The sequence below is a fragment of the Anolis sagrei genome, chromosome 1 (genome assembly GCF_037176765.1).
Source record: "Anolis sagrei isolate rAnoSag1 chromosome 1, rAnoSag1.mat, whole genome shotgun sequence".
In the NCBI taxonomy this organism is placed as follows: domain Eukaryota; kingdom Metazoa; phylum Chordata; class Lepidosauria; order Squamata; family Dactyloidae; genus Anolis; species Anolis sagrei.
Genome location: NC_090021.1, coordinates 201,322,250 through 201,349,308, shown reverse-complemented (window position 1 = coordinate 201,349,308; position 27,059 = coordinate 201,322,250). Strand labels below are relative to the sequence as shown.

The following is a 27,059-nucleotide window of genomic DNA, read 5'->3' as shown; positions in this document are numbered from 1 at the left end:
ACTATAGAACTAAATCTTGGAATCAAGAATTGGAGGTTGCTTATATCTGTCCTCCTGTTGCTTATCTCTGAGGTTGCACTGCCCATATTCTGAAAAGTTCAGTTTAGTCATCATGGCCAATAGGCCTCCCAACAGTTATCTTAAGTGAATTTGTTTAGCCCACTACAAGTTTGTTTAGGTTAATGACTTTTATCATGTCTTGCTACACTTGTGATTTACACAAGCTAATTAGTGATTGTGTGGAAGAGTTTGCCCCAAACCTGCCAAAAATCAATGTTGTCTGGCCTGGAACTCAAGTAATATGAGACAGGTTGATTTTTAATGTCCACTTTCTATAATTCATAAATGTATGAATATGTTGTTTAAGTTAAAAAACACATTTCTTCTTTTAGAAAGCATCCAACATTTTTAAACTTTTCTATAAAACTAAAATAATTTCCTGAGCTTACAATTAAGGAACTTGGCTACCCATTGCATACTTCCAGATATTGCTCTTCATTCACCCTCTACATACTTCCACTTGGGTTGCAATGCCACATGAGAAACGTTTTGTGATCTCACTAACAATTGCAGAAACGCCTCCATTCAGCAATGAGAAAGTGCAACATAAAAGTTTATTTTAGGTCTATATATAAAACATTAGTAGCACTCTTATCAATATATCTGAAATAAATTTTCACTCCTTGGAAGGATACTCAAAAGTTGAGAAGCTGAGATTGGATTTCTGAGTGTTACATTGAGTGAACCCCCCCTCCCCCCCCCCCCCACACACACACACAACTTAAAATGCAGCTTATCCTCAAGGGCAGTAGGGGCTTCCCCCTTCGGTGCTTGCTGCTCACTCGCCCTGCTCACCACCCCGGCTCACTATCACCTCTCTTGCCACCTCCCCCCCCCCCCCGAATGCCTACCACCTCACCACCCATTGGTGCGCTCCATGTCTAAAAGGGTAGCCATCACTGTCCTAGGTGCTATATTTCAGAGGAAGGAACTGGCAAAGCCACAGGATTTCTGTGCCTAAGTCACCAGAAGCTGACAAGTGACTTGAAGGCACCTACATACATACACACAAAACCCCGTAACGTTCTGCTGCAAACACAACTTAGTCCATAGTTTCTCAATTGAAGAGGTTTACTTGACAGGGTAGTTCACAGACAGGCAGCTATTATATTAGCAACTGACATTTCTGCCCAAAGACAGAAAAAAAAGCTTCAATATTGCACTGTTGTGTCATTCCAGATTTTTTTTCCCCTTTTATCAGTATCACTGCTTCTCTAAATGGCTAAAAAAATGAAAGGGAAGAATATACTTTTTCCTTACAAGATAACTGAGCAGAATCCTTTTTGCTCTATGAGGATTAGTGACTTGGCCTCATAGAGCAACGAAATTCGTCTGGGTGAATCCAAATACATAAGCCAAGCATGTATTTATATCTCTATGCCAGTGGTCCCATGGGGCTCTGTGAGAGGTGCTCACATGCTCCACAGGCACCCCACCTCGTCTGGAGTTTCTTCTAATTATTATTATTTGAAACATAACAAGATGAGTTCACAGCAGACACTCTGCTGGCTGTTGAATTGGATCACATGTCGGACACTTCCCAAGTGTCTAGGACTGTGTGATGGTCTTCCTTTTAAATATTGTGATTATATATATAATATATATATACACACACACACACACATATACATACACACACACACACACACACACATTCTGTGAATTAGTTCACACAAAAACTCTCCACCTATGTGCCACTGGACCGACCCATGCCTAACATTACATATAATATATAATATATAAACTTTTATTAGGGCTCCACAAGAAACTTTTGCTTCAAAAAGGGCTCCACAGCTGAAAAGTTTGAGAGCCCCTGCTCTGTGCACATGCATATTCTTTGGAACATGGTCTGCAAAATGAAGTTATACTTTAAAAAGCAGTAATTAGACATACATTTCTGATAATTAATGGAAACATTGCTCTGATCCTGGTCCACTGTGCATATATGACATTTTCCCCAAATGATTATATTTTTTGATAAAACTTGCTGATGTTTGTCATATTGAACTGTTGGCTGGCATTGATATTTTGCTGAAAATGCTATTATTTTGCTGAAATCTCCATATTACTTTGCTGACCCCCTCATATAGTTTTGCTGAGCTTTACAGTATTCAGATACTATTTCAGTGACATCACTTTTGAATGGCATAGTAGAGAAAATAGCGTTCTTCCAGAGAAATAGCCCTCCCATATCCCACAGGAATGCAGGAATTAACTGTTTGTCATTAAAACTAAAAAGGTTAAATATTCATACAGTCTAACTTGGAATGAAGAACACAACATTTCATGGATTTTAAAAATACCATTGCATTAGGAGTCTTCTCATTGTGTTGCATGCAGCCCTGATGTACTACTGCTTCCGTGCCATTTTTATGGACTCATTCTCACATAGTATTTGATCCTAGTCATTTAAGCTTCATGTAGTGACACAGTACTGCTAATGCAACCTGAGTATGTGATATTGCGAGAATAAATGAACCCCGTTCAGTAACTTCATATGAGCTTAGGTGAACCAAATGCACTCAAGGGAACCAGGCAATATTCTTGTCTCTCTGGGCTATGCTGACGTCCTCACTTTCCTTTAGCACTTCATGGCAATGTATACCTCATTTTTTCCATATTGCAGAGCCCTCCTCGTTTGCTGTGGTTGAGGTGCAGGGCCGGAGCAAAAATGGAAAAATTGTAAATAAAAAAAAACTTTTTTTACGTGAAATAACAGATATATCTCTAGGTCCTCTAGCATGACTTTGTGGTCAACTTCTTCCAGAAGCTAGCCATAGAATCATTCTGGAGGACTTACAAATGCCCAGAGAAGTGTTCTGTCTCTAGATTCTCTAGCATAACTCTGTGGCGAAACTTGAGAATAGAGTAATTCTGGAGGACCTAGAAATAACTTCTTAATCAATGTTTCTAATAATACTAATCAACAAAATTTGGAAAAAAAAATCAGTTCCCGGTTTGAAAGTGTTATTTCCTGTTAAACTGTGTGGTACAGTGTTCCTTGCTACTTCACGGTTCACTTACCGCTGTTTTGCAGTTTTTAAAAAAAATATGAATTTAAAATATTTAAAACAAGTAGTGAGGGAACACTGAACAGAAAGCCCAAGGCGTGTGTGTGAGAGAGAGGGGGGCACCTCGTAGCCGCCCCTCGGTCACTGGCTGGGTTATGTTGCCATGGGGACAGCAGCCATGCTGTGATTGGCCTAGCTCCATGCTACGCAGCCTTACAGAGCCTAGGACTTTAATTCCCAGAAGCCTTGGCTGCCTTGGTCAATGGCAAGGACTTCTGGGAGTTGGAGTTACAAAAAACATTCTCCAGCAAGACTTCTCTTGCCGTCACTTGGGTCCAGGAGCAGCAGCAGGAGGAGGCGTCAAGTGGGCAGCACTGAACTTGGAAAATCAGTCTTGTTGAAGAAGGTTTTTCGGACTCCCAACACCCAGAAGTCCTCATCACTGACCAAGGCAGCTGAGGCTTCTGGGAATTGAAGTCCTAGGCTCTGAAAGGCTGCATAGCACAGAGCTAGACCAATCACAGCATGGCTGCTGTTCCCATGGCAACGTAACCCAGCCGGCGGCCATATTGGCACCTGGATGTGTAGGCCTTGCAGCAAGAAAGTAACGTGTTTGTCACGATGCTGGTGCCATTCTTCATGCTGAAGCTGGGCCACAAGCTCCTGCCACGGATGGTGGTCCTGGGCAAGTATGATAGGGCGGCAAGAAGCCCAGGTGGCGATGAAGTGCCTCTTCCGCCACTTCTGGAGCAGCAGCAGTCGCGGCAGGAAGGGAGGCACCGAGGACGAGGAAGGTAAAGAGGGGGGGAGGGAAGAAGGGCCGCCCCCGGAGGAAAGAAGGAGAGCCGAGAATTTCACATATCGTGGGTCATCCTGGAATGTAACACCCGCAATAAGTGAGGGAATACTGTACTTACTTTGAAAGTAGTTGTTATACTCCAGAAACTTTGTTTTTGTGATAGCCACAAACTATGTTGAATTGGTTGAGACTCAATGAGATATTCATTGCAAAACTGTAGCAAAATGTGCTGCAGGATGTCCCACAAAAACAAAGTTTTTGCAGTTTACTAAACTTTCCCCATGTTTTTATGATAGAACCAATTAGGAAACAACATTTATATCCAAGGAACAAAAATTGTGTTACATAGTGTAATCAAATAGACAAAAAGAAAACCTGCAAATGTAAGAGGGCTGACTGTAATTTAATATTCAGTATATGTGTTCACACTGGATAGTCATAATTACATATGAATGAGGTAAAATGTGAACAAAAAAGCACATATTGATGTGAATTGTGTCATCAACTGTTCAACTATATATATGTTTTGACTGAATTAGGAGAAAGAGTGCCGGAAGCTCATAAGAGGATCTGTAAGTCCAGAGTAGCGAGTTAGATTACCTTTATCTTCCATTCTCTTCAGACTGCCATAAACCACCAACTTATATTCCCAGACTTTCCACCAAAGTGTCACAAGCTCAGGCACTTTTACAAAATCTTTAGGATATTTAAAATGGTGTCTCACCACTGTTAATAACCAGCTTCCACTCAATGTGGCTGGAATCGAAACATTCCAGGGAAACATGCATTTTACATCATGCTGTATTGGGGTTTCCAGTTTAGATATGGGACAGGGCTCATGCGACCCTAATCATTAACAGGTTGTGGCAAGATCCATAAGGCGAAAAACTATGGCACATTTCCTTCCTCCAACTCTCCCTTTTCAATGCTTTATACATTTCCAACAGTTATTTACTGAGTGGTAGAAAGCAAAAAGGCATAGAGAAACATGGAATCCTACAGTTGGAAACGTCCCCAAGGGTTATCCTGTCTGATCCCTTCCAACAGATGGCCATCCAACTTCCAAAGAATGAGACTCCACCACAACTTGAGGCAGCATATTCCACTGTCAAACCGCTCTTACTGCCATGAAGTTAACAGTAACAGAAGCCGTTTGTCCAGCCTGGCAGCCCTATGTTGTAAATGTTAAAGTGGAAAAGGAAAACACACATTTCTTCTTTGAAGAGTAATTTTTTACATTTTTACCCAATTCTTAATGCATTCGTAGAAGGGAGCAGAAATACTCTTCATTGCCTTTAGCTCTGTACTTACTAGACATTATGAAAAGCTGACATTAAAAACATACTTAGACAAGTAGTGCATTTTAATGGATTTCTGCATGGTAGTGTGAAATATGGTACTATTTTCTTTTTTTGGTGGACTGGTAGTTTGTAAAATATAGCCAATATATTTTTCTGGGTTTGCTGTGATATATTGTATATATATATAATGTCCATAAAAAACCAAATGTGCATATTTTATCAATGTCTTTTAGTATATTAATGCTCAAATATATACATGCATCTGATAAAAAATATTTTAAAACTGGTAAAACATAAGCATTCATGTCCTTCTGACTTCCTGGACTCCTTCTACACTTTGGGTGCTGATCAAACTCTGTTCACAAAGCAGAAAGAAAAAAAAGGTAAATTGTATTTCTTCTTTCTTTTTTTCTTTTTTTTATAGCTCTACTGAGAAGTCGTTTCCCTGGAGATCTGCAGGTACAGTTGTTCTGCAATTATTTTGTCTATAAGATATACCCTCTCAAAAAGTCACAAGTTCCATACAATTCTAATGTAACTTAAAGTGTAACTATTGCAGTTTGACACCACTTTAAATCCCATGGCTCAGTGCTGTGGAATCATGGGAGTTGTCGTTTTACAACGTCTTTAACCTTCTGTGCTAAAGAGTGCTGGCACCTCATTAAACTACAACTCCCAGGATTTCATAGCATGAAGCCATGGTAATTAAAGTGGTGTCAAACTTCATTATTTCTACATTGTGGATTCACACTTATAAGATGTCATCAATTGGAAGATGCACACTAATTACAGTACCACCAGCAGAAAAAAAGCTTTACTTATATAAAAAGCAGCCATGATTCTAAAAGATGTTTTGGTTATATCCCGTAATAACTCAGTGATGTCTTTCAATTCAGCCCTCAGATTGTTTGGGGACATGTGTGCAAAGATGCCCTTTAAAGTTTTATAATCAAGGAAATCTATATAAGTAATTGTAACGGCTGTACTCTTCACAGTTTCCTGGTGTTTACCAGCTGCTACCCATGACTTCTTTCTTTACAGCTATCTCTCTAGACCTTGTATACATGATCATGTATTATTAGGTGTAACTGTCTATTTCACCATATACAGGAAGGCTTTCGTGGCCAGTATACTGGGTTGCTGTGAGTTTTCTGGGCTGTATGGCTATGTTCCAGAGGCATTTTATCCTAATGTTTCGCCCACATCTAAGGCAGACATCCTCAGAGGTAATGAGGTCTGTTGGAAACAAGGCAAGTGAGGTTTATATATCTGTGTAATGTCCAGGGTGGGAGAAAGAACTCTTGTCTGTTTGAAGCAAGTGTGAATGTTGCAAGTGGCCAACTTGATTAACATCTAATGACCTTGCAGCTTCAAAGCCTGGCTGGTTGCCACCGGGGGGGGGGGGGTCCTTTGTTGGGAGGTGTTAGCTGGCCCTGATTGTTTCTTATTTGGAATTCCCCTATTTATTTTTTTAATGTTGCTCTTTTTTTTTACTGACCTGATTCTAGAGTTTTTTTAATACTGGTATTAAAGAATCAATCAGGGCCAGCTTACACCTCCAAACAAAGGATTCCCCCTAGGTGGCAACTGTAAGCTGTAAGGCCATTAAATGCTAATCAAAGTGGCCAATTGCAACATTCACACTTGCCTCCAACAGACAAGAGTTCTTTCTCCCGCCCTGGACATTCCACAGATATATAAACCTCACTTGCCTACTTTCCAACAGACCTCACAACCTCTGAGGATGCCTGCCATAGATGCAAGCGAAACATCAGGAGATAATCCCTCTGGAACAAGGCCATACAGCCCAAAAAACCCAGAGAAACTCATAATACTGTTGTGTTTTTTTTTTTAAAAAAACAAACATTTAGAGCTCTTTCTCTCTCTCTGCCTTTCCATGTGCTAACTAACATCAGTACTACTCCATTTCTAAATCTCTCAAGGGTGATAGCCATATCATTCTGTTGCAGCAATAAACAACCGTCTTGTGGCATTTTAAAGGCTTCGAATTTTATTTGGCATAAGCTTTCATAGACTCCAGCCTCCAGCAGCTGATGCAGGGAGTGTATCCATCAAGTGAGGTTACATACTCATTAACCTGGTGAAATGGGCTAGAGTCCAGGAATGATGCCAAATAAAACTTATAAATCTTTAAGGAGCCACAATTTATTTCCAAATCTCTGGAATCCAGTTGCATGTCCTGATAAGAAAGCAAGCTGTGCATCCTTAGAAAAGCTTAGGTACTATTTTCCACATACATCAGTTTATGGCAGGAAGGAGGGGATAAAAAGCATACAAACAATGACAATTCGTTTTTTCCTTGTATGATCTGCTTTCAAAACCAAGTCTTGCTTTTAAAATGCTGTTAATTCCCCCCCCCCCCCCGTTTGTGTACAAACTTCCTTGGGTACCTTTTAAGAAAAAAAAGATGAATTATAAACTTACTGTTGGTGGTGATAGTAAGACATATTGGATGTTATCATTCCTATTTTTATTATTGCGGCAGTTAAAATGAGCAGGATTCTTGTATGCTACATCTGGTTACAAATAATCTATTATGGAGCTATTATTTGAACAATGGTTTTCAAATTGCATTCGTAAATCATTTTTTAGAACAGTGACGGGATTTCTGGCGCCGAAAAGACTAAGGGGCTGTTGTGGCGTGAGTTTTTGTAGAGCACAGCCTGCGCCATCAGATGGCTGTCAGATGATCTAGAAGATCTGTAATAGAAGAGAAGCTTCATGAAAGAGAGCATTATGCCAGTACCCCATGTTCTCCAATGTGTATAATGTGCATTGTTTGTTGGTGCAGTTTTCGTTTGTAAAGAGTGACACCTGGGACTAACAGATCTGGCTGGTACAAGTACACAAATTAGTGTGGAAAATATTCCTCGAGAGCAGAGAACTTGAAAATTGGTGTGGTAACATCATAGATTGATAACCTACCTTTCCTGAGTATCTTACCATGTCACTGGTATTTTAATGTGACTATTTTTTAAAAAAAATGTTTTACTTTGTTAGTTTTTCTAATATTTCTTGAATGTTTATGCCTTTAAAAAAATCAAAAAATGCAAGTCATAAGTGTCCTGCATAAATAAAACAAATGGTGCAATGCAGTTGTTAGTTACAGACAGTTCTTTGCTAATATATGCCTTTTGGACTCAATCCATCCTTTTGGCCATAGTGTAGCTTTTCTCAACACTAGGATTATCTAGCCCTTTGTATCCAGTTTTTGGGTGAGGATTGCCCCTCCTAGTTATGCTAGGTCCTGCCATTGGTGCATAATTGCTTATCTCTCATTAACCATCTGTTCCTGGAGGAAAAACCTCTGGTTATTATAATACAAGGTGCAGAGGAGCAATATGCACAGACTGCATTTTGAATATTACTAAACAGAATAGAATACAATAACAACCTCAACATAAGTGCATAATGACTTTAAACAGTATTTAGTGAACTTCTGTCATGGAAACTATATTAAAAGCAACGAACCATCAACATGGAGCAGACACATAATGACATTCCTGTTTTTCTTTCTGTGGCTCATTAATGTGTTATGGCTACTCTGCCAATTACTATATTTTGCTTCCATAGTAAATCTTCAGCATGATTTAGCTTCTTAAAGGGATGTTTCTTAGCAAATGAAAAGCTACTTTTAAGTAGAAATAACTGTAAATTATAGCTTTTCATTCTGTATTCAACTTTGAATCCTCTAAGCTGCAAGGATGGTTCTCTGTATGCAATAATGCTGCAGGTATTTTGGTGCTGTTTTGGGGTTTTTTTTTCCTCCTTGCACACTTTTTTTAAAGGAATATACATTGCCTTTAATTTGCATTACGGTGAGCCCTCAGTATCCGCTGGGGTTTGGTTCCAGGATCCCTGCTGAAATTCTATGATATACAACAGCCTAATAAAATGGCATTTATATAAAATAGCAAACAATTCAAATGAGTGCTAGAGAGAGAGCCTGAGGATCTATGAAATGACAGGAGGCTACAACAGGGCGTTCATTCCTTCACATCAGCATAGTGCTCATCATGTGCCAAATTTAAGTTTTGTTTTTGGATCCTACTCCCCCCCCCCCTTAATATGTTTGAGCCATTGTTTGTTAAATCTATGGATGTAGAATATGGTCATGCGGAGGGCCAGTTGTATTCCATTTCCATATTGACTTACATTAGTTACATATCTAGACATACACTGTCAGAGTGGGAAATGTATAGTCCCCCAGATGATCTTGCATAATAATTTCCATCATCCATTCATCATGGCCCCTTCCACACAGCTGTATAAAATCCACATTGAACTGGATTATATGGCAGTGTGGACTCAGTTAATCCATTTCCAAGCAGATATTCTGCCTTGATATTCTGGGTTATATGGCTGTGTGGAAGGGCCCTATATCAGCTGTTGTTGGAAGTTAGAATGCAAACAAATTGGAGGATAGAGGCCCTTTCCCCTCTATTACTGATTGAAGTTGCAGCAAACCTCTGCCTTTAATCATCATCATCATCATCATCATCATTTTAATTTTTAACCCACCCTCTCTCCCCAAAGGAACTAAAAAAAAAAAATTCAATTCATTATTTTATCCCCCAAAAGTTATTTTATAGTGATTTTTGACCTTTTTAGTTGATCAAACTTTTTGAAAATCTTTTCAGGTTTGAAAATTACTGATAGCATGGCGTTGAAGGCTGCTGCTGTAGAAATACAAGGCCAAAACGTTCTCATTTATTTGCACATTTCTTTGAATTGTAGTTGTAGCAAACGGTGGCTTTCCAATTAAAGCCTTGCATTTTATAAAACTCTCAAGTCAATATTTTTGGGATATTCTAATTACTTTCACAGTGAAACACTGCTGAATTAAAATAGAAAGTGGAAGGCACCATTGTTCTGGTTTGTAAAGGAAGAATTAGCACTGAACCTTTTCCTCCCAATTCCTTTCTTTTCCACGATATTAAGTATTATGTTGTATTTCAAAGTTTTAATACTACTGGGCAGTGATCCCATAAGCTTTATCATGTGCACACCTACGTGCTGCCGTTGCTTTTTCTCTGTGTATTTTAAACAGCCATGTGATAGCATAAATAGCTTTTGAAACTCGCTTCACAATTGGTTTGCAATGATGTGTGGGAGACTGGCATAGGCAAAAAACAAGTGGAAGGGCTACTTAATTTATTTCTTTGATGCTTACTATTCCCTTCCCCCATCTTTCCCTGGATTTTTATATTCGCTTCATTTTAATAGGCAAATCATGTTTTCACCAGGTCAAAAAATCTGAAATCCACTTACTTAAAAATGTATTGATTTAAAATATTTATATTACACCTCATTCAATTCTCAAACTGACTTACAGTCCTAATTAAAGTTGAATTATTACATAGCTTTCTTGTGAATTTTGTTTAAAAGAAAAGAAAGTATTAATATACTACATATATAAATAAAATTATAAGCAAGAAAAATCTTCAGAACATCACGAAATAATACTCAGCTCAGTGGATGAGAAGCAAACAGGCCATGCAGATTCTTCTGCAAACCATCAGAAACATGCTTCAGCAAATGTCCTCCCACCACCAACAACACCTTGCTTCTCACTGAGCATGATTTCACCTCCTATATTAAGGCTGCAGAGATACCAAAATGAACTTTTTCATTGTAGTTGTAATGTGATATTTTTCACACAAGGTTATCATCTTTGATGTTCACACAGACACACACATTATACTTTTGATATAATTGCCTTGAAAATAATAAAATTACATAAAAATAAAAATTCATATTAAAATCCTCCTAGTACTTTTGCTGGTACAACTGGCCTATTTGTTCATTCCCAGCACAAGTTTGTTGTTCATTCGTTCAGTCGTCTCCGACTCTTCATGACCTCATGGACCAGCCCACGCCAGAGCTCCCTGTTGGCCGTCACCACCCCCAGCTCCTTCAAGGTCAGTCCAGTCACTTCAAGGATGCCATCCATCCATCTTGCCCTTGGTCAGCCCCTCTTCCTTTTGCCTTCCACTTTCCCCAGCATAATTGTCTTCTCTAGGCTTTCCTGTCTCCTCATGATGTGGCCAAAGTACTTCAACTTTGTCTCTAGTATCCTTCCCTCCAATGAGCAGTCGGGCTTTATTTCCTGGAGGATGGACTGGTTGGATCTTCTCGCAGTCCAAGGCACTCTCAGAACTTTCCTCCAACACCACAGTTCAAAAGCATCTATCTTCCTTCGCTAAGCCTTCCCTAAGGTCCAGCTCTCACATCCGTAGGTGACTACAGGGAATACCATGGCTTTAACTAGGCGGATCTTTGTTGCCAGTCTGATGTCTCTACTCTTTACTATTTTATCAAGATTGGACATTGCTCTCCTCCCAAGAAGTAAGCGTCTTCTGATTTCCTGGCTACAGTCTGCATCTACAGTAATCTTTGTGCCTAGAAATACAAAGTCTGTCACGGCCTCCACATTTTCTCCCTCTATTTTCCAGTTGTCAATCATTCTTGTTGCCATAATCTTGGTTTTTTTGACGTTTAGCTGCAACCCGGCTTTTGTGCTTTCTTCTTTCACCTTGATTAGAAGGCTCCTCAGCTCCTCCTCGCTTTCGGCCATCAGAGTGGTGTCATCTGCATATCTGAGGTTGTTAATGTTTCTTCCAGCAATTTTCACCCCAGCTTTGCATTCATCCAGCCCCGCACATCGCATGATGTGTTCTGCATACAAGTTAAAAAGGTTGGGTGAGAGTATGCAGCCTTGCCGTACGCCTTTCCCAATCTTGAACCAGTCTGTTGTTCCGTGGTCAGTTCTGACTGTTGCTACTTGGTCCTTGTACAGATTCCTCAGGAGAGAGACAAGGTGGCTTGGTATGCCCATCTCACCAAGAACTTGCCACAATTTATTATTATCCACACAGTCAAAGGCTTTAGAATAGTCAATGAAGCAGAAATAGATGTTTTTCTGAAACTCCCTGCCTTTCTCCATTATCCAGCGGATATTGGTGATCTGGTCTCTCGTTCCTCTGCCTTTTCTAAACCCAGCTTGAACATCTGGCAACTCTCGCTCCATGTATTGCTGGAGTCTTCCTTGCAGGATCTTGAGCATTACCTTACTGGCATGAGAAATAAGGGCCACTGTACGGAAGTTTGAGCAGTCTTTCCCATTTCCCTTTTTTGGTATGGGGATATAAGTTGATTTTTTCCAGTCTGATGGCCATTCTTGTGTTTTCCATATTTGCTGGCATATGGCATGCATCACCTTGACAGCATCCTCTTTTAAGATTTTAAACAGTTCAGCTGGGATCCCGCCGTCTCCTGCTGCCTTGTTGTTAGCAATGCTTCTTAAGGCCCATTCAACCTCACTCCTCGGGATGTCTGGTTCTAATTAATTCACCACACTGTCAAAACTATCCTCGATATTATTATCCTTCCTATACAGATCTTCTGTATAGTCTCACCACCTTCTCTTGATCTCTTCAGCTTCTAGTCTATAAGAACTTGATAAGTCAACACCAGGGCAAATATTATTGATTCAGTGAGTCTGCTTTCAGTGGAGCTAACTTACGTTTTTAGCCTCTGGTACTTAAATAAAAGTAAGCAGCAATGCATTTATTAGGCTAACTCCTAAGCATAAAATACATTATTTAAGATTTTTATCTTCACTGGCCTATTTATCAGGCAAAGATGTCAAAAATCATTCAGGAGAAACCTACATTCTCTCTGAGATGTTATCAATTAAGATAATATTGAGGGATGTAGATATAGACAACCCCTCTTATTGACCTAATGAAGACTAGGGACAAAGAGCGATAACAAAAACAAACAGGTACTAAAATTTCAACTCCATTAGCAACAGGAAAGTCGCTTTGTTTGAAAGCCAGCTGTTCTATGTGAAACCTTGAATGCCAAAGAAATGAACAGTTAGCTTTGCACATGAGGACAACTGGATCCCAAGAGAAGTTACTTTTCTGTTATTGATGAAGATGAAATGTTCTTGTCTTGTTTTTCCTTATTGTCCCTAATGGGACATGGCCAATAGGAGGGGGTGTGGGTTCTTGTCTTCAGTGAAATCCCTCTGAACCATCTTAATTGAAAGCATCATACACAAAATGTAGACCTGTGATTCTAAATTCATCACTTTTTTCCTGTATGATTCTCAACATCTTTGTGTGATGAAGAGGTCAGTGAGTGTTCAAAAGTTTGAATAATGTTTTCTATGGTTTTTAGTTAACCCAATAAAGGTACCATCATTTTGTGGAGTTTGCTTGGCCAAAAGGTTTTGCCCAGCTTTTAGCAATAATATGATATCTATAGAAAACGATTCCTAACTGTAAGTTTGAAGCTTTCTGATATTTTTTTGTCTATCCTGCTTTTAGAATGCAAACTACATAAGACTTTGAAGTAAATACATTTGTTTTATCTTTAAAGACCAGGACTGATTATCATAGTTGACAATATGTTCTTAACAGCTTCAAAATGTTCCTACTTTACCAAATAAGTATTACCAAGCATTTGAAACTGAGAAGAAAACACCACCTGCAAAATTGTGTGTGTGCATGTTGAACAGTATCATACAATATCCATTCTCTTTGTTTTGCCTTGCTTATCCTGTACCATCTAATTAAGCAGAAATGCCGAAATCTTTGTGTTCTCTGTGTATAGATATGGATATAAAATATTAATACAGTATGTGATTAATGAACCTCTACTTTCAGATTTGCCAAATACAGGTGTAAATAAGCTCAGAACATCAGAAAGTGTTCACATTACTTCTTATCATGTTGGAGCAGAGCCGGAACAAGGGAATCTCTATTCACCAGAGCAAACATCGCTCCATGAAAGTGAGGGTCTGTTATATACATTTTAAATAAACTGAAGTTTATCAGTTCAGTGATTATTATTTTTTTTGTATAACTGTGGCATGACTTCCGTCTTGTGCTGTACATCTACAGGATCTGTGGGTAACTCCAGAAGTTCAACACAGATGAATTCATATTCCGACAGTGGGTATCAGGAAGTCAACAGTTTCCATAATAGTCAGAACCTGGGAAAGGGAGAGAACAGACTACAACATTCCTTTATTGGATCCAATAATAACCATCTGGTGAGAAGTTCAAGGGCTGAAGGACAAGCTTTGGTTCAGGTATGCATCACTGAACCCTTTTAGTGTGAATTTTGATTAACTGATAAATGATAATAAAAAGTCTTTTATTACCACAAGCTAGAATCTTTTTTTTTTAAAGAATGCCTTTAGGCTTGCAGTGTTTGGTCAATTAATTGGTGATCAGTTAACTACAACATCTAAGCTAAACAAAAGTTGGCCATAATCCATTTTTTGAATTAATTATTTTTGCATTTATTAAGAAAAAGCACACTTAATGATGTCCTATAATTATGAAAAAATATTATGCTTTCGGTGCTGCATAAATTTACTACTTACATGCTATTTATATAATACAGGTCAAGTCTCCCTTATTTGAAATGCTTAGGATCAGAAGTGTTTCGGATCTCTCTCCCTCCCTCTTTCTCTCTCTTTTTTGTATATACAAACTGAATGAAGGATGGGGGAAAGTCACACCACTGTCAGAAACCCAGTGAGGGAAGCAAGGAGAAAACAGAGAAGGGGGGGGGGCTTACATAAGGCCCGTGCAAAAAGCAGATGTCTTTGCTTCCCCAGCACATTTTCAACACACTTTCTGCCCTTTTAGCAAAGTAGCCAGGAGAAGAAGGGAAAATCTTTGTCCATAACCCCCCCCCCTCCCCGCCCCGTGAATCTTTTTCATTCTTCTTGGGCTGAGTACAGGCAGCAGCCAATGGGATCACTCCATACTTGCCCTTGTGGCCCATTTCCAGGGGATTCTCCCTGCCAAACACCACTAAAGTCCAGGTGGAAGCTGAGCACAGAAGTGTCTTATTTGTACAGGAGCCTTGTGTAAGAAGCACCCTCTCTCCTTCTCCCTGTCCTCTCCTTGAGGAAATGTGTGACTAGTCCCCTTTCCCAAAGACTTAAATGAGCAGCAAATGGAGAACAGTTTCAGTTTTTAGAATATTTTTGGGTCAAGGAGATTCAACCTGTAGAAGAATATTCTGCTTTCAAGTACAGTGTTTCTCACATTGTCTTTATGTCATATAAAATACTTGAATTAATCAATATACAAGAAAAAAAGAATGTTGACTATTACAGCACAAAAAATTCAGAGAGGGGGAAAAACAGCCATTCCAAGAATAGCATCAGGTGATATCACTGTAGTATAACTGATTCTGTTTAATATTAAATTACAACCCTTTTATGGAAATAGGAAAACACAAAACAAGGTGGGAAAAAAACATTTGAGTACAAATGATTATAGAACACGCCTACAAAAGGAAAGGTATGCATTACAACATTGGCACGTTTTCAGATGCCCAAAGTATTTCTTGCCATGCAGACTATGCAGAAGCCATTATTTAACATCATAAATAATAAACTAGATGCAGTATGGAAGAAGACAAAATAAATTAAGTAAACTATTCTTATAACTAGGATTTAAAGTAACACTAATACATTTGAAAATCATAGCCATAGCTTACTGTAATGGGAAAAATTCTAGCCTTGCAGAGTTGTACTCTCTCCTCTTCTCTGTCACCTCCCCCTCTCTTTTCTGGAGAATTTTTTATCTTTTTTTAAAAAAAAACCCCCCGTAATTTATCATGTTGTCCAAACCAAAGAAAAGCTGTAGTTATCCATAATGTGTTACTCAAGAGGCTGAACTGTTTCTTCTAGTATCTCTGTTCACTGGCCATGCCCCCAATATCTCAAGGCAAACTAGGTTTAACTGTAGTTTGTATGAGATAAGACAACTTCATGAAATTGTTATTTATAAACATCCATGGTTAAGATTGCCCTTGTTTAATGAAATCGAAATTTACAATTATCCCTAAAGTTAGGCATTATGCTAAACTTAAATTTAATCTAAAGTGGAAACAAAAGCTTCCAGTGTCCTGCTCAATACATTGGAGGTGGTAGAATCATACCATCTTGAAAGCTATGGAAAACAGTAATAACTTACATTTATACTAGCAGTTCATTTCAAAGTATAGTTTTGTTTTTCTATGGGTATCTCGGTATTCTCCAGAAATGCATTGTTGATGTCAGCTGCAGTAGAAAAGTCATTTGAAAACACTTCATGTACAAACCAAGAAATGGAAAGAGATTTAAGTCTCATTAATTTCAGTTGGTTGGACTGAAAGTTCAATTTTATATCAGTCTACTCAGAAATCAATTCCATTGTCTTCAGTGGAACTTTGTCCCTGGGGTGTGGAATGTTTTATTTAAACTCGATTTTTAAGGTACGGTTACAAAGAAAATTAGTAAAAAAAACAAGGGAAGTAAGAAAGGGAGAATAAAAGGAAAGTAGATAGGATACAAACAAGAACTAGGCATTTATATGGATGTGAAGTGATCATATTCCCAAACATCCATTTCTAAAATACATATTCATGCACTAAAGTCTTCTGACTATTCAGTGACAGGTGATGAATGTTTATTTTCCAGCCAATTAGAATATCATCTTGGCCAAAAGTTGAGATTTTTTTTGTCACTCCAGATTTTGCTCTTTGTCTAATGTATGAAATGTCCGAAATATTGGAAAGGCAAAGACTCCCCCACTACTGATATGTAAGATAGTGGCTTTTAAGCAAATTTTAAATGCTGTCTTTGTATCGGAGCTAATTTGTAAATGTACCCTGAACATAATTATAAAAGAGAAGAAGTTGACACTCACAATTGGATTACTTTTGATGACTAAGTATATTAATATAATTATTATTTCTCTTCTTGTTAATAGACTTCCTCAAACATACCTGCAAACAGAGCCATGAGACGTGTAAGCTCTGTTCCATCAAGGGCCCAGTCTCCATCCTACGTCACCACAGGAGTTTCCCCATCAAGAGGATCACTGAGAACTTCTTTAGGAAGTGGCTATGGTTCACCATCTGTCACTGAGTCACGATCTCTTAATTCTAATGTGTTCTCATCCACAACGTTACCTGCGCAAAGAGCAGCATCTCCATTTGGTACGCAAAGACCTGCCTCACCAATAGCAGTGCGTCGGATTAGTTCAGTAACATCTAGGCAATCATCTAACCCCAATGGAGGAACTCCTCAGTACCAGCCTGCAGTCAGAGTTGGTTCACCTCTTAATTTAAATGATGCACAGACAAGAGTGGCATCACCCCCTCAAAGTCAAGTTGGATCTTCTTCACCAAAGCGTTCTGGCATGACTGCGGTCCCGCAGCATTTGGGATCAACTTTACAACGGACACTTCATGACATTGAGCAATATGCACAACAGTATGATATATACGAAAGAATGGTTCCACCCCGCCCAGATAGCCTTACAGGTTAGTAAAAAGGTAAAGATGCAACTTCACATTTTGTGCAAACTTCTAAATACGGTGAATTGTACCACTGCATTAATGGTAAAAGGAACTGTAAGATATAACTATTGATATTTCAAATAATTTATTGCTGATTGTTTTCTGATCATAACATCTTTGAGGAAGAAATTGTTTTTGTTAGGAGTGAACAAATGATTGCTATGGTTTTAAACTTACAGTGTTCTCTTTTTCATACTTGGGTAGCATTTGTTGTTGGGTAGGAAATAAATGTCGTAATCAGAAATGGTTAAGATTCAAACACGAACATAATTTGTGAAGCCAATTTAATTGAATAAGCTTAATATATTCCAGGTCTCACACTTTCAGTTTACCCTCATGTCATTCAAACTGCATTAATCATGCTTTGGTCCCACTGAAATTAGTGGGTCAAGTTAGTTCTGACAAGTCAATCAAAGTCTATTGATTTTAATATTAAAATCAATCTAGATCTAACACATAACATTGACCCTCTATATGCAGAAAGACTCCTTCTCTTCATGGATGGAACTAATACACTGTGGAATTTCAGTACTGGAGAAAGGAGATGAGGTGGTGGATTTTACTGGTACTCCTGCATGTCCAATACCACCTCCTGTGCTGCTCCACATAATGTCTCAGTCCTTTGGAATAGTTTTTTAGAGAGCAAGATAAGTTGGTATAGCTGAAAATTGACACCTTGCACTTTTATTATATGTGTGCAAAATTCTTCTGAGAATCCACATTTAATTGATAATATTGTCCATACAGTAGGATACATCTAGATCAGTGATGACCAAACCCTAGTCCTCCTGGTGTTTTGCACTTCAGCTCCTGGAAGTCTAAGCCACTTTGGTCAGAGGTCAGATTCTAGGAGCTGAAGTCCAAAACACCTGCAGGACCAGAGTTTGGTAATTATTTCTCAAGACAGACTGCTCCTAGACCAACAATCAAAAGCTAAGAAAACCTATGTTGTATTTTTCTCCTGGTCCCCCTCCCCCCAGTGATAAGAGGGGGAAAATGATAAGAGTGGCAGAATTACCAATGTAAGGATTTGACATCTGGCTCCCCTTTAGAATTCCACAAATCAAGCACACTCCTGGATACCCTCCTGAATCTTGTACTTCAATATCTTTAGAGTTCGTACTGTCTTTGGCTTGCAGATTCTTGTTCATTTTAATAGCTGATTGTCTCTTACACTGGCAATTCATGATTAACTTTCTTCATAGCCTGCCTTTCCCCCAAAGCCAGAGTCAGATCTGCTGAAAAATTAGGATAAATACCATATAATTGAAACAGAAAAAGTTACCACTAAAATAGAATGCTACTGTCAGTAACCTCAAATCAATTTGCTAACAGCAAATTTTGAAAAAAAAATCTGTTCCTGAAAGTGTTATTTCCTGTTTAATTGTGCAGTACTTACTTTGAAAATAGTTGTTATACTCCAGAAACATCATTTTTGTGGCTGCCAAAAACTGTGTTGAACTTGTTGAAACTCTATGAGATATTCATTAAAAACTGTAGCAAAATGTGTTGCAGGATGTCCTGCAAAACCAAAGCTTTTGCAGTTTAATAACATTTTTTCATGTTTTTATGAGAGAACCAATTAGGAACTGACATTTATAACCCAGGAACAAAAATCACGTTACATAGCATTGAACTATTTAAAATAAAATGTTTTCTAAATACCCCCCATCCTCCATGCAAGGTCATAGTTGTACTCCAATATGCAAATGCTTTCATGGATTTTAACTATATTAGACTCATAATTAATCCATGTAAAATACTAAAAAAAATCCAAAGAAGATTCTGGCCAAGAATTAGTAATAACCCTATGCCAGTATAACAACAGATGTGAAGAAAATGGCATAGAAGGGAGAGGCTGTAGGTCCAACAGCAATGAAGGAAATAAGACAAAAATAGTATGAAAGGAAGACTTCAGCTCTGAGCATCTTGCTTCTCCATTGCTTAGCCTCCTGAGGGCAGGATCTCTGCAGAACAAAGTGATCTGAAAGAGGATTTCAATGGTCACCTGTCCTTGTACTTGTTTTAGCCAGCTCTGCCAAGGCATCTTAGTTTCCAAGAAACTTAAAAACCAGACATTGGAGCATTGAAAGAATAAAACTGGAAGCCTATCCCTACTCTCTTCTGTCCTCCCTCCTTCATGACCTCAGAAAAAAGTGCAGCCATTTGTATAGCAGCATTACAGGCTGATGAAATCAATCTGCCCCAAAACTCATTTCTAGTTTCTTCCTGGGATGTCTGTAAATTTTCCTTAAAAATAAAATACAGAAAGTTGGTGTTTTAGTTTTTTTAAAAAAGTTGCCTTGTCAAACAGAGCTGAGCACAAATATCTTTGGTTTCAGTAGAAAAGCTAAATGCATGCAAACTTCGGCTGCATTATGTCCATTCTTTCGTGTGTGTCTCCAGAAGAATATAGCTATAAATTGAGTTGTCCATTTAGCATCCTCATCTAATAGGCATTTCCATAAATAAAGATAGGCCGTTCAATAGTTTGAAGAAGTCTTTCCTAATGAGGTTCTTTCAGCCACCTACCTGTCAAATCTTATGACATCCATCTGCATAAATCAATTCTTAGTTATTGCTTCTCATCTCTGAGGGTTGGTATTGCGAAATATGGTTCCAAGGCAAAGTCATACATTTTCATACATTTTGCTAACATCTTTAGAGTTATAGAGACATCTGAAAGATATGGGGATTATTGTTTGGTTGTCTGTTTATCTCCTTATCTAATTTCATACATGTTCGTCCTAATTTTCTTCTTGGTTCTTTCCCATTTTAATCTGAGCAGATGACTCCGGAATCACAATCATTCCTTTTCCTGAATTTATTCTAAAGAAAATTACAAATGTAGTTTACTATAATAGCACATGTAGTGTTTCATCACCTCTAGGAGCTTTTATTATTGTTATCTAGTGTGTACAATCAATAATACCTGTGTAATTCAGTTCATTTAAATGAGTATTTCATGAGCCATAGATACTCTTCTCTATATCAGTAAATTTTAGCACTTACCTTATTAAACTTTTTGTACTATTCTCATATTTGTGGAGGTTTTTAAAAATAGAATTCAGTTTTATCACATAAAGCACATACATATTATCTGGAGTGACATTGGCATTGGGTCCTAGTGTCATTTCCTGTATCTTGCAAGTTGTCCTGGAGTCAAGAAGAGCTGCATAAATCTGTACCACTCTTTAGGTGCATTAGAAAGGAAGATGTATTTACAAGGCCTAAGCATGGTACTTTTATAGCACTCGCAGTAGAACTTGGGGGAAATTGAAAAACTGAATCCAGTAGCATACCACTGGTAATTTTTATCATGACGTAATTTATATCATGAGATCTAGTAGTAGACATGCCATCTCCTCCATGCCAGGCAAAACGAAATGTCTGATGGTTTTTCACTTAGGGCAGTGGTTCTCAACTTGTGGGTCCCCTGGTGTTTTGGCCCATAACTCCCAGAAATACCAGCCAGTTTATCAGCTGTTAGGATTTCTCGGAGTTGAAGGCCAACACATCTGGGGACCCACAGGCTGAGAACCACTGACTTAGGGTCTGAGTACAAGTGTCACAGGAGGCGGGGAAAGATAGAATGATGCAAAAGGCTCTCTTTAACCCCAGGCTTATCCTTTCAGACACCTATGCTGTGCTTAGATTGGGAGGTAATGTACCTTTATGTAACAAGAGTATTTAAAATTCAGAAACGTTTTCAGTTGAATAAATCTGTAAAACAATTGTTTGAGTCATTATAAATAATATATAACTAATGAATTACTTTTTTATCTCATATTTTGAGGTAAAAGGAAATAGCGAAATTGAGTTTAGAAAAACATGACCTTCAGCATTGATAAATGAAAACTAAGCATAACTCAGAATAGTACACTTAGGGAAATGTAATCTATATGTAATGATTCTTCTTCGTGCCATACACAATGTCAAATGCTACAGGATATTGTGGCTGATTCAAAAATCTAATAAAAAGTATCCAAAACCAAGGATGTTATCTATCTACTATGAAATAGATATGATCTCACTGCTTCATTTGTCGCTTTGTTTTTTTTTTTTCTAGACCCATTTAACAGATAGTAGTACAGATGAGTAGGTATTTTAGGAATGGAATTGTTCCGTCTCTCACCAAGAGAAATGTAGTGCTACACTGTGAAAGTGTATTAATCCGTTTTGCTGGCATCCCCATATAGTCTCTACTCACCCATTTTAATGGAGGGATTGAAAGGGGAGGTGTGTAGGTGAAGTCCCTCTGTTCAAATAATTGATGAAACCAAGATATACAAAAGCTACCTGTTGGTATATAAGCACATTTACAATGCTGTATGGTGAAACTTAGGCTAGGTCTGCACTGCCATCTAATCCAGTTTCAAAATACAGTTTTACTGCATTGAGCTGCACTATGTGGCAGACTCATATAATTCAGTTCAATGTAGTTAATCTAAATTCTGAAACTGGATTATAGGCCAGTGTAGATCCAGCCTAAGTGCATTTACCATTCTTAGGATCCTGGGGATTTCAGCATGACCAACTGAGCATTAGATTGTGTCCTATAGTAATATCCAGCGACCAGACAATTAGCAGAAAGGTACATCTTTTTTCTTTGAGATCACAGTGTCCTTCCCATCTGAAGACAAAGGAAAAGTGGGGGCACATAAAGGGTAAATTAATTGTAATGAAGCATAGTTTGTGGTACTTAGGCACAGCCTGAACTTCCAGTTTGTTTCAGCTTTCTGAATCTTATATGACTCTTAACTCAGCAGGTTGTCCAATAATTGGATTTTCCTAATTGTTGAAAAGAAAATTTACCATTATGATAGATTTTGAGAGGGGAAATCCCACAAACAAACAAAGTGATGCATGTAGGTGAAATAAATGTGTTGCCTGTCAGTTTAGAAATGCAGAATTCCATCGTACCTTATACAAGGTTCCATCATTTCTTTTTTCTTCTTTGTCTTTTCATCAACTCTGTCAGAACATTGCAGAACATTAAAGAAAGAAGAGGAGGGGATTGATTGTTTGATTACATCCATACCCAGACTATTAATTTGTGCATAGAAACATTTATTAAAATGTAACCTTTATGCATGCACTGTGTTTAGCAGACAAATGCTCACATGTGCATTGCATGCAAATTGTAGAACCACCTCACTATAAGAATGTATACATGTGTTCATAGCAGTTATCCTGGAAGATAACCCATTTTACAATATATTCAGGTCAGTTAGTTACTCGTCTGCGTATCTTTTTTTCCCACCCCCTCAAGCACATACACTTCATTCATTCTTCAAATGCTTTCTTATATGTTAATAAGGAGTGGTTTATGTTAGGCAGAGGGCATTGATTCATTATAAGTATATCATTAAGTGGAGAGCTACAAGGATTAATGAGTGAATTGCAAGTGGAGCATTCTAGAGCATAGGCCTGAGTAGAACACATCCAAGGTATAATCCGGTATACAATGATCTTATATCTAAGATGCCAACTTTACTCTTTTTTGGTCCCATCTTATAGTAACTGTATACAACCAGCACCACCCCACCCTGATCCACGGATTCTGCATCCATGGATTCAGCCTGCTTTGCCTTGAAAATAAACCCCTCTCCACATCCAAAAAGAAAACTTCAATTTTGCCATTTATATAATATTGCATATAATGGAACTTGAGCATCCATGGATTTTGGCATCCATAGAGTGTCGTCGAACCAAACCTCAGCGGAGACCAAGGACCATCTGTAATTAAAAGGAGATAGGCAAGAAGAGGCAGCCAGGTAAATAGCAAAATGGAAAGAGGACTTGAGAATGCAGGAGAAGCAATTATGATAAGTCATTATAGAGATGGGAGGAGATGAAGACTAATAATTAAATTATCTAACTTCTTCTGGAACATGGCCATACAACCCAGAAAATTCACAACAACTCAGTGATTCCGGCCATGAAAGCCATATCTAACTCCTTTTGGGCCTAATTGGTGCTACATAGCCTGAGGCTAGAATACAGCTATACGCCTCTTGCTATCCCTCTCTGACTCAAACTTGTTACTGATTGAGAATGCTTTGTGAAGATATTTGCCTGCAGTTCCTGCTGCCTTCTGTAACTAGTGCTTTTTATTTTTATTGTTATTAAAATATTTCATTGACTCTAAGGTGGCCTTTTCCCATTTAAAGGGCTTTAAAAACAGGGTGCGCCATTCAATGGCACCAGAGAGAGAGAGAAGGAGGTGGAGGTGGAGGTGGTGGAGGAGGAGCAGGAGGAAAGGCCCCAGCCCCAAAAGGCTCTGCCAGCCCCCACCATTTTATCCTGAGCCTGAAAGCTGTTTACTGTCTGGCTGAGCTAAATGTTGCTTCCTGCTTCTCCTGCCTTCCCTAACAGGCTCAGATGTTAAGGATGTTGCAAATACAATCCACTTTCAGCACAGAATCTCTGAAAACGTTGTGGTGCTAGCGACATTCTAGTTTCTGAATGAACCTCAGCAGGCATGAAATACTTACTTACTTTATTTATACCCCACACTTCTCACCCCAAAGGGGACTCAGAAATAATTTTGCCTGCAGTTCTTGCCAAAGGCACTCATTAAACAGTAGAGCATTGATAAGATTTTGAACTGTTACACAAAAAAGCATGACTGAAATGCATCAGTAGTTTCCACCAAAATATGAAATGAATACAAAATATGCCAGAGTAAAATTGGAATTTAAAAGGCAGGTGTGCCAATTTTCAGGACTCCTTAATTTATTGCACCTGTGACAATTTTTATCTGCTTATTTTAAGATTTGCCACTGTTGTAGATCTGATCCCTTGGATCATGAATAGTAAGATTTCAAGATGTTAGTTCAAGAGGTGTAATTTAAAAATCTGATGTTCATAATAGCAGTTTGCGAGGAAGTGCTCCCTCCAACTATTAAATGAGAATATTCATCAGTGTATATAAACAGTGTAAATAACAATATATATTTAGCCAATTAGCTTTTTTAAAATGCAAGAACACTTTCAATAGGAAAATCCATGGCACTGTTCTTCTCAAAGTTGGATGGTAGTTTAAGATTATTCATATGCACTTAGGAATCATTTTTAAAAGAACGATAGATGTGCTTCTTGGTAGTGCGTTATTTGTAACCTAAAGAGGTACCAGCACTCTTTGTAGCTACTTTATTATATACATGAAATGCTAAAATACTGCCCAACTTTAAGAAGGGCAGCACCATGAATGTCCCTGTCAAATGTGCCCTTGCATTAAAAACAACAAACATAATTGACTTAGAAATATATTAAACTACCTGTTTGAACATTCGGCATAATCATCATAATTTGGGAGCTTTCTATTTCCTCTGTGCAGTACTTGAACCACTCACATTACTAAAATACATTCAGGAACACCAACTATGAATCACTAAACAATTAGGAAGAAAACTCTGCATTGTTATAAGGTTTTTATGTTCCAGATTAACTGCCCTTCGTTAGACATAATATGACAAAAGTGAGAAATGAGCAAAATAAAACCAGGAGTGGCTTTCATTACTTTCCACGAGAGCCAATAGAAATTCTCAATTCTGTCAAATATAGGTAGTGCATTTCACAATGCCTTCATCTGTTATCTGAATAATTTTGCAGGAGAAATGCATCCTGTATTGTTCATTTCCCCAATGTATTCTCAGTCACAATGTATACCTTTATAGTGTTCTAAATATAAGCTAGGATTTAGATGCAGATCTAATTGACAAAATAGAGGCATTGTGTAGTAGTATGTTTAATTCTCAGTTCACCAGGATGGAATCTTTTCAAAATGCACATAGAATTAAACTTACAATTTAGGCATTCTGTGGTATTACCACCTCAATGTTTGTCATATATACTGTATTTGTCCAAATCTAACCTTCCCTCGCTAAAATTAGAGTGCACATTAGATTTGCATGACATGATAATATTAATGTTGAGCCAAAGCAAAAAGGGGAAGCTGCTGCAGGAGCACCTGGAGCTTCTATTTGGGGGATGCCATCTGTAATTTAATTGCCATGACTCGATGCTGTGCAATCCTTGAATTTGTAGTTTGGTGAAGCATCAGCATTCCTTGTTGTTTTACAGCATAAATGCACCCCAATGTTTTCCTTTCTATCGCTCGAAGCGTAGGTGTTTACGTATTAGCTAACACATTCGTTCTTAAAGACAGAATTCTAAGCAGGTAACAACTGTTATGCACACCTTTTTTGGACAAATGATAAAAAGTGCACTTTTGCCACTGCACATTATATTCAACAGCAAATACCTTTTTTTGGTTTAAAGGTGTTTTAAAAATGAGGTGCGCATTAGATTCAATGGTGCATTAAACTCAATGACATACGGGTATATTTAAATAAACATGAATCCAAGAGGACAGAATTGTCCCTAGAACTCTATTACTTTTGCCCTTGGGGTACACATATATGCCTTATAATATCATGTATTGGGGAAACATCCCAGTATATCTTTCTGTGAACTACAGTACAGCTCTCGTGATTGATTATATGACCCTGTTTGGGGAAACAGGCTATATTTATATGGGAGCATTGGGATTCACATTCTGTAGTTATGGTATGAATAAATACCCCAGGATCATAAAGTAATTTTTTAAGAAATCCTAGTACACCAAAATTAAGAAGGATGTACACTTCTACATTAGGTTTCTTAACCAGTTTTCTTCAGTATAACAGCCTTAAACTCTATGATGTATTTCTGTTAGAAGCATTTTTGATATATACATTTTTAAGATAAAGACAAGTTCAGTCATCCCTACTGAGATGTTGTTAGTTTTCATTTGTTAATTTTAATTAATATTTTCAAGAATCACAACAATTACCACTATAGGATTGCACAAGTCCATTTGTTTCTGATGCTGACATAATAATACAAAAATGATTTGTGTGCAGTATGAAAGGGGATTTACATGTGGGGTGATTTAAGGAAGAGCAGAGCATCATAAAAATATAAATTGAATACCAGCCCAAATAACACATGCTGGTTAAAAGGGCACAAATCTAAAAGTAGCAATAGCTTAAATAATGCATTGCCTGGCCCAGAACATAAATAACAAAGCCAATGAATAATAATATAATGATTATATTCTGGAATTTCTTTGCAACTGGAATGCAGGGACGAGTTTTTGCCATCAGAAAAAGTTTAGAAAGACCCCTCTTCTACTTGCCATCCCTATAACTCTTCAGGTATGGGATATAAAGAAGGGCCTCCAATGAGAACTGAATCCACCAGCCAGGTTTGTATGGGAGCAAGTGCTCTTGAGTGCCTTATTTCCAGGGAACCTGACAAATTGTGGATTGGAACCAACACTTTTTATTGTGCCCCGAAAGGAGATTGTTTGGCAAAGGTGGGCCGACAGTGATCTGTAGGAAAAAAAATGGCACATAACTAACTATGGCACAAATACTTTGAAATACCCAATTTTGTGTTACCTTGAGCAATGTGCACAGTTTGAACTGCCACCTTTTAACA

General features: G+C 38.1%; 1 protein-coding gene across 5 annotated transcripts in view; it reads left to right on the top strand.

Annotated features, from left to right (window-relative positions):
* PKP4 (plakophilin 4) overlaps positions 1–27,059 on the top strand; it is a 125,355-nt gene that overhangs the window by 58,465 nt on the left and 39,831 nt on the right. For 4 of the 5 annotated variants that reach the window (XM_060777348.2, XM_060777330.2, XM_060777357.2 and 1 more), the window contains 4 exons: positions 5,596–5,630; positions 13,868–13,999; positions 14,105–14,295; positions 16,979–17,534. In XM_060777348.2, the coding sequence (XP_060633331.2) occupies positions 5,596–5,630; positions 13,868–13,999; positions 14,105–14,295; positions 16,979–17,534 (914 nt within the window). The remainder of the gene's footprint in view (positions 1–5,595; positions 5,631–13,867; positions 14,000–14,104; positions 14,296–16,978; positions 17,535–27,059) is intronic. The other variant, XM_060777338.2, reaches the window with a different exon arrangement.